General features: G+C 46.5%; 1 protein-coding gene across 1 annotated transcript; it reads left to right on the top strand.

Annotated features, from left to right (window-relative positions):
• Positions 1 to 960: 960 nt before the first annotated feature.
• Positions 961 to 4,170, top strand: LOC145946478 (uncharacterized). Its single transcript, XM_083056088.1, has 2 exons — positions 961 to 1,380; positions 4,153 to 4,170. Exons 1-2 carry the CDS (start codon positions 961 to 963, stop codon positions 4,168 to 4,170), a joined length of 438 nt encoding a protein of 145 aa, XP_082912214.1.
• Positions 4,171 to 8,962: the final 4,792 nt, after the last annotated feature.

Here is an 8,962-nt window from a genome sequence, read left to right as displayed (position 1 = left end):
GGGTAGGACCGGATCTTAATAAAGATCAGTACGGGTTCCGGGTCGGGCGCTCTACGATAGACGCTATCCAAAGAGTGCGCTCGATCGCGAAATCCGTGATGGAGGAGGGCGGGGTTGCGTTGGCGGTGTCGCTAGACATCTCCAACGCATTTAACACCTTGCCCTGGCGGCGAGTGGGGGAAGCCTTAGAGTACCATCGGGTGCCCCCCTATCTCGTCGCCGCGATCCGGGACTATTTCCGGGATAGGAAAATATCCTATTACGACCGGGATGCGGAACGGCGAGAAAGACAAATGTCGTGTGGCGTCCCACAGGGGTCAGTGTTGGGCCCCCTGCTGTGGAACGTCACATACGATGTGGTCCTGCGGACTGCCCTCCCCGCCGGCTGTAGCGCCATCTGCTACGCTGATGACACTCTCATCATAGCCGGCGGGGAGAACTGGAAGGACGCCGTGGCGAAAGCAAACATCGCAACGGCAAGGGTGATCCACACCATAAAGGTGGTAGGACTTAACGTGGCGCCCCACAAAACCGAAGCTACGTTCTTCCATAGAAGGCGCGGGGCGCCACCTAAAGTCCAGATAAGGGTGGAAGGCGCCCCGATCGAGGTGGGGACCCGGATCAAATACCTGGGTCTCCACCTCGATAGCCGTTGGGCCTTTGGCGAACATTTTCGCCAAATATCCCAGGGTGGAGAGGGCGGCTATGGCCTTAGGCCGCCTTCTCCCGAACCTGGGCGGGCCGGGCGAAAGTGTTCGCCGCCTATACGCTGGCACTGCCATGATGTTGTACGGTGCTCCCATATGGGCGGAGAAGGTAATCGCCACCCGCAAGCTGCGAGACAGCTTACGTCAATTGCAGCGACGGGTGGCGAATAGAATCTGCCGGGGGTACCGGACAGTCAGCTGGGTGGCAGTGGGGGTACTCGTTGGAGTACCCCCAATAGAGATCCTCGCCCGCATGTATGCAGAAGTGTACAGCAGGATACGCGAACTGCAGCGGGCGGGGATCGCGGTGACGGACGGTGCCAGACGTACCATTAGGGGACAGTCTCGGCGGGTCTCCAAAGATCGTTGGTCGGGCATGCTGGAAGATCCAGCACTGCCCGACCGGAGAACCGTCGAGGCGGTTCAACCTATCTTGGCCCAATGGCTCAATAGGTCGAAAGGCGGGGTGACCTTCAGAATGACCCAGATATTCACCGGGCATGGATGCTTCGGTGAATATCTGGGTAGAATTGGAAAGGAACAATCTAGGGTATGCTGGTACTGTGATTGTCAATGTGACACGGCCCAGCACACCCTGGCAGAATGTCCGGCCTGGGCCGGCGAACGGGAAGAGTTAGTGTCGGTGATTGGCGGGGACTTGTCTCTGCCAAAGGTAATGGAAAGAATGGTGGAAGAGGAGGCGAATTGGAAGGCGGTCTCCTCCTTCTGCGAAACAGTCATGTTGCAGAAGGAGGAGAAGGAGCGAGAGAGGGAAGTGTCTGGGAGAAGAGCGAGGGGTTCTCCAGAACCCCCCGCAGCGGGCTCTGGTGGCGGGTCCGTGCCCCCGTCTCCGCCGCCCCCCAGCGGGTTCGCCCGCTGCGGGCGGGGGTCTGGGGGGGCTTGGGCCCGCCATCCCCGCGTCGTTAATAGACGCGGGATGAGGTCTTCGGGGGGGGGAACTCTGGTCGCTTAAGTCCGGAGTTCTACCCCCGAAGACCTCGCGGAAGGGATAAGGACGGTTTCCCTTGACTCGTCAAGGGAAACCGTTCGAAACTCGAGGAGGGCCCTCGACTGACGACCGAATCCGTTGACCCTTTGGGGGCGGAGGGAGTCCCAGTCGGGGGCCGGGGGGCCGGGGCTCGAGCGGGAAGACTCGAGCCCTGACCCCGCCCCCCCACCAACACGGGAGGGCGTGGCGCGAGAGTGGTGTCCCCCTTGCGCCACAACCGGGACGAATCCGCACGATGGCGGACGGGGACTCGCCTTGATCTCAGGATCAAGGTGATTCCCCGGGGAAGGCTAGGCGAGGGGGCGCGAGGACGGCATGGGACACCAGCATCCCTCGCGCCCCCGAGCATCGCCCGAGACAGGACACCCGCTGGGGTTTTAGTGAGGTATACACTTGGGCCCCCTGGCCGAACCTTTCGAGGCTCGGTCAAGGGGAACAAGGACTCCCACATAACCCACGGCCTCATCCCGGAGGCGTGGATATTCATAAAAGATTTCCCCAGCGCATCAAAAAAAAAAGGCCTTATTTTCCAGATCTTGCAGAACAATATCCGCAATGATCGGAGAAAGTGGAGAGCCCATCGGTGTTCCAAACGTTTGCTTATAAATCACTTCGTCAAATACAAAAAAGGTTGAGTCCAATATAAATCTAACTGCTAATAAAAATTCATTTTGTGGGATAGAACATTTATGCTCAATAAAAGGCCATCTATTTGAAATGCTGTCCATTGCCAAATCTATGGGGATATTTGTGAAAAGAGATATAACGTCTAGAGATACTAACTTCATGTTGTCGTTGATAAATATATTGGATAATTTATTCACTGCTTCCAAGCTGTTAGAAATATGGCTACTAGATTTCGGGAAATTAGTGTACATGATTTTTTGAATGAACGAAGCTAAATTATATAACGGACTGTCTAAAGATGATACTATTATCCGAAAAGGGCAGTTTTGTTTGTGTACTTTCGGAAGCCCATAAGCCCTCGATAAAATCCCATCACTACAATATAGATACGCATATGTAGCCCTGGTAATGTAATCCGCCTTCTTCCATCTTGTCAAAATATCACGTAAGTTTTTTGTTAGCTTACTAATCGGACTTCTTTTAACAATTTCATATGTGTCTTTATCATTAAGCATTGTGTTTATTTTTTCATGATATTTATCTTTATCGAGGGCTCCCTTTATCTGCGCGTGTTTAAATTAAGTTCCGATGTTCTTTTAAAAATTTTTTTGTGAAGGAAACTTGTTAAAGATAATAAAAAAAAAGGCTTTGTATTAAATTTAATAATGTTAACTCTCTGTATCAATTTATATCGTCTTTCGTCCGGTTGTTATTATTTCCGTAATTCTTTCTGTTTCTATGCTTTCTCATATGACCTTTCGGTCGTCGCGTCATGTATTGTTTAATTCTTCCGAGCGAGCCTTCGACAACGAAAAGATCACAAATCTATCGAACCATCGTTTGTCATTTCCAGTATTCTGACTTATACCTATCGCGGGTTATTATTGTTTTGGTCTCGCAACGGTAGTCTAAATTTAAACCATATATGTAGTGTATTGCGCAGACCACGGAATCCCCGGCTCGATTCTGAGAAGCTTCCAGAAACTCGACAATATATATAAACACGCGAAATGCCCGGCGACTTTGAGACTTGCTTATTTTGTCTGGCTGTTCACGAGAGTCAGTTCAAGCATCTAATCGAGCGATACGATCAGTTACTTCAATCATTTTAAGAAATTTCCGATAACGCGTTGCGAGTCTAGCGATTCATCGCTCAGTGTATATCTTTTAACTGCGATCATTAAAGATCTCATCAAATCTTCCAAATTACTTGGTAACAATTTTCACTTCTTCTTTCCTTGACATTGATCCTTGTTCATTTCCGATCTCCTTCGTTCGATTCCCATCTCGCTTTCTCGCTCTCTTTCAGTTTACTGCTTCTTTCGCTCTTTCACTCTAGTTTTTCCTCTCTCTCACTCTCTCGCTGTCACACGCTCTCCATTCTTTCCCTCTTCCTCTCGCTCTCTCGGAGCAAGCCGGCATCGATTTACACGCGACAAAATTTCGTTCGTGCGTAAACAAAACTGAATTCATGAGATAGTTATTAATTTTTTTTTTGGAAAATTGTATGATGGAAGGCCATTAATGATGTGTGTAGTTTCGTGTCTTATTTCCGTTCGATTTGTGTGTGGGATTTTCCTAAGATTGTTTTCTATACTTTTAATAAATTCAGTTGTTAATTTAGTGATATCTGTAATTGGGAGATTAAAATTTTCTCCCAGTTGTAATATACTTTGGATATTTTTGGAATAGCGATAGACGATAAGTTGATGAACCATTTATTTTTTATGTCTGTAAAGGATTGTTTGTCATTATTAAACATAGTAGGGTCTAACTTAATATGTGTTACTAATTCGTCGTTATTTGTAGATGCAGTCAACGGTTTAAAGCCAAAGTCGAAGTTTTTGTTATTATTATTGAACCAACAAAAATATTGAATTGTTTTGATGTTTTTATTTATAATTGTGTTCTTGGTCAGTAGAAATCTAAATTTTTTGTCAAATCTTAAAAACTGATTGTTGTGATAAGTGAATAGTGGTCCCGTCTGTTTGGAGAAAAAAGAATTGCAAATATAACTTGGAACGTGACGATACAGGTTCTTAGAAATCTCGTTCTAAAAATTAAGTTACAGAAGATGTGGTTTATTTTTAATACCATCTTGTCCAATTATTGGAGTTTCACCGGATGCTATAGGATCTGATTTTATTATAGAAGTGAAATGTCCTGCTTCAACAGATGGCTTTAACAAGTTTTTACCTAAAGGTTTAATTAATGCGAAATGCAAAGCCCAAATGTGTCTACAAATGTTATGCGCAAATAAAAAGAAAGGCTTATTCTGTGTAGCAGATCCTAATTTTGAAAATAATAAAAAAATAACTGTATGGCTGACATATGACGAACAATTTTTAAGTATTATTGAAAAAGTGACAGAATTTTGGAAACACAATATCTTTCCTCGATTATTAAAATCTGCAAAATAATTTTTTATAATAAATTTTATTTAAGTATACAAATATTTGTAATGTTATTGAGCTATGCTATTGAAATTAAAATAATCTAAAAACACACTATTTGCCTTACTATTACTTTAATAAATTAATTCGCTTAAATTTCGTTTCTATTAAAAATGATAAAATAAATATGATAAAATAATATGTATGCATGTATGTGTGTATATATATATTTATTCTTCCCCTTGGGGATTGAAGGCGCTTTTTCGAGGAGCGTGCCCGAACCTCTCACACAAATTTACACTAGCCGGTCGCAACGCTTTTTACATTTACCTTAATTCTATACTTAACTCTATAACTTAACTAACTTATCTTCCTAACTTATAAACTACCCTAACTAAACCGTCGAGAGAGAGAGAGAGCTCTGCCTCCTGACTACCGCCTCGCTTCGACTTCCAGTTCCAACATACATTCTCTTCATTCACCAATCATCCTTCCACCCTTCCATCTTCCTCCTCTACCCTTCTTCCTCCCCTTTCCCTCTTCCTACCCTTTTCTCCTCAAGCTCCCTCATTCACCATTCCCCTTCCCCCCCTTGTTCTAAAATCTCCCTCATTTTCTCCCACCAGTTTCCTATCCCCTCCCCCCATACATTCCCCCAACATATGCTCCCACTTCTCTTCTCCTCCCCCACATATCCTACACACCTTCTTTTCCTCTTCTTCCCAGTATCTCGCTCCTCTCATCTCATTGTTCAGCCTAAACCTGGTCACCCTTCTCCATCTAGTTTCCCCCCATCCTTTCCTTAAGTACCCTGGCACTCCCTCTTCCTTTATCTCCTTATACCATCTATTATAACTCGACTCCCTAATCTTTTCCCATCTCTCCTCCCTTTGCAATTCTCTATCTCTTTGCTCCCACCCTTCATACACCTCCTCTTCTCTCCCTCTCCTTTCCTCCATCTCCCTCACTCCTTTTCCCCTGCTTTCAAAAAACTCTTTCCTTTCCTCTTCCCACTTTGATAAATCCCTTCCTTCGCATATCCTTTTTTTCATTTCTTCGAAGCATTTTTTCGCCAATTCCTCCCCACCCCTCTTTCAGTTTCCTTTCGTACCCTACTGCTCTCTTTCCTGCTCCTATTCTAAACTTATCCTTCCCTATCTCCTCCCTCACCATGTATTCCGGCGAACACCAATCTACTTTTAACGTCCACCTTATCCATCTTTCTTGCATCGCCTCCACTTCCCTCCTTTCTTTCCAACCCCATATTTCTGCCCCGAACTCCATTACCGTCCCTACCAGCCTTTCACACAACCAAATTCTTCTTTCCCAATCTTCTGCAAACATCCTTTTACCTATTCCCCAAACCTGCCTTATCACCGCCCCTGCCTTCCTAACTCTTTCTCTTACGTGAGCCTCCTGTCCTCCGTTCCTCATTAACTTATATCCCAGGTACGTAAACTCCTTCACCTCCTCCATCTTTTTTCCCTTCCATCTCCATTTCACACTTTTCATTCTCCCCCTCCCTTTCTAAACCTCATTACCTTCGTTTTTCCTACATTTATTTCCAGCTTCTTCCTATCCAAATATCCCTCTAGCTTCCCTAACATATGACTCATTCCCTCCTCATTCTTCGCCAGTAGAACCATATCATCCGCGTACGCCAGTCCACACCTCCCCTTCTGTCTTTGCTTCATTCGCTTCCTTTATCCATTCTTCATTTTCCTCTTCCTTTTTCCTTCTACATATCAGTTTATATTCCGCTCTTTTTTTCCTATACCTCTCCCCCCCTCCTATCCTTCTCCAATCCCTTAGAACATTCCTCACCTCCTTCCTTTTCCCCTTACATTCTTCATCCCATCAGCCTCTCCTTTTCCTCCCGCCACTTTCCTTTACCCCTTCCTTTAGTTCTTCGTCAATTCTCTCCACCCTTATCTTTATCTCCTCATTTATCTCTTTATCCTCCCTATCATCCCATTCTATCATGTCCCTAATCCTCTCTCCTCCCCTTCTTGTCCATCTTCCCCCTCTCGCTTCCTCCCTTCTCCGCTCACCCCTCACCGTCCTTTCCCCTTTCCTCTCTATCTTCACTACTTTTTTTTTGTTTTGCGTTCGGCGCGGGGGGAGGAAATCCATTTGCGGATACCCGTGGGCCGGCCACACGGGTTATGTGAGCTTCGGGGTCGACAGCAGCCCCCATTACGCACTAAAACCTCCCCCCGAGTCCAAAACTGGACCTTTTGGCGATGTTGTGGTGATGACTGGATGCACAAGAACTGTTGTACACATAACTTTTGTGCACACAGTCCAGTGCACGGTATTCCGTGCCTTCCTTCCGTCTTCTCCTTGTTTCCCTATTAGGTCCTTTTCGTTTAGAAGCGCACGCACAAGTGTCTACTGATACTCGCTGCACTTTCACCCTTATCTTCTTCTTAAGTACCAGCCATTTCTAGATACAATCCAATCATCTGCGACGACGATTGGATTGCGAATTTCCACCGTTTCGCTGCTCGCGTGAGTTCTGCGCTTCAAGCGCTTGTCGCTCACGCTTGCACCTTTCTTTGACGAGCAGGACTGTCGATGCAAACAGGCTGAACGCCAACCAGGCTTTCTCCGTTTGGACGATAGCCCGCACCACTGATCCCAAGGACATATCGCAGTTAAGCGCGTTAGTTAGGGCTTCTCTATACTCGGTCCAAGCTACACACTCGATGAGTGTATGATCTGCCGAGTCTTCAAGGTCTTGGTCACAATGTTCGCACAATGGACTTTCCTTCTTCCCTATTCTGTGTAAATAGGTGGCGAAGCATCCATGACCCGTGATGAGTTGAGTCATGTGATACGCGAGCCCGCCATGCTGTCTTTCTATCCATTCCTTAAGAATGGGCAGGAATGCCTCTCTGACTCTATAACCGGCTAAGTTGGGGTTCCTGAGATGTAGGTCCCATTGTCGATACATTAGTAACGATTCCGCCTCCTTCACTTCATTAGCCGCCTCTACTGACCATTGATCATTAGTTTTGAGATCAGAAATTCTCTCATACGTTCTCTTCCTGGCATTCGCCTGTAGGTGAAGCGGCGGTACTCTTGCGAGCACAGAAGCTGCCTCCAAGGAGACAGTACGGTAAGCCGCGACAACTCTATTGTTAGTAGCTCTCATCAATCGGTTTAGCCGCGGAATATTCCTCCTGGTTGTGAGTGCATCGCTCCATATAGGAGCCGCGTAGAGGATAACCGATAGCACTACATTGGCATACAAGCGCCTCTTGGCTTCTTTCGGACCCCTAAGATTTGGCATAAGCCTTCCCAGGGATCTTACTACTTTCGAGACCTTGATCTCCATATATTCCAGATGTTTTTGGAATTTACGCTTGCTGTCCAACATCACTCCCAGGTATTTCATGCAAGTGCCGATCACTATTTGCTCACCATCAATTGTGTCGGAAAACACTCCGGATTTTTGGGCCGTCGGTGGAACAAGACAGCCTCTGTCTTGCTCGCAGAGACCGTCAGTCCCAGTCGGGCTATGCGATTTAAGACAAGGGCAACTTGAAGGTTAGCCCTCCTCCTGGCCCTCTCTATGGTATTCGCAAACGCAAGGATGAGGGTGTCGTCAGCATAAGAAATTATGCGACACCCTTCCTCCGTTCCTTCCTGCAGGACCCTATCGTACGCAATGTTCCACAGTGTCGGTCCTAGGACCGAGCCCTGTGGAACACCAGCGAGTACAGGTCTTCTCACCAGCTTGCCCTCTTGATCGACATATTCCACTACGCGTTGGTATAGGTAGTGGTCGATAATCCTACGCAAGTAAGTAGGGAAGTTTCTTCGTTCCAACGCCTCTCTTATCATCGCCCAAGGCAATGAGTTAAAGGCGTTGGCGATGTCAATACTTACTGCAATAACCACACCTTTCTCATCGTTCACTTTCTCAATGATCTTCATAACTCTGGCCAAGGCATCACATGTCGAGCGCCCCTCCCTAAACCCAAACTGGTTATCCGATAGTTGATAGTCAGGACTACTGTTCAACCAGCTGTTGATTCTATCAACGATTATTTTCTCGAAGATCTTCCCATTTTCATTTAGCAGACATATTGGTCTGACTTTTGGAAGATCTTCCGTGCTGGGTCCCCTTTTCGGTATAAGGACCAACTTAGCGCGTTTCCACTTTTTTGGGAAAACACCCTCTTTTAAGCACTGTTTGAAGCATTCAGTGAGTAGGGTTA

The sequence above is a fragment of the Prenolepis imparis genome, unplaced genomic scaffold, assembly GCF_030444845.1.
Source record: "Prenolepis imparis isolate NDT839.2.m4 unplaced genomic scaffold, iyPreImpa1.0 SCAF_16, whole genome shotgun sequence".
Lineage (NCBI taxonomy): Eukaryota > Metazoa > Arthropoda > Insecta > Hymenoptera > Formicidae > Prenolepis > Prenolepis imparis.
The sequence above is the reverse complement of the archived record's forward strand: the minus strand, read 5'-3'. Positions and strand labels throughout refer to the sequence as shown.

Excerpts from the sequence above, each read along its gene's own strand:
- LOC145946478 (XM_083056088.1), top strand. The coding sequence starts at position 961 with ATGTATGCAGAAGTGTACAGCAGGATACGCGAACTGCAGCGGGCGGGG.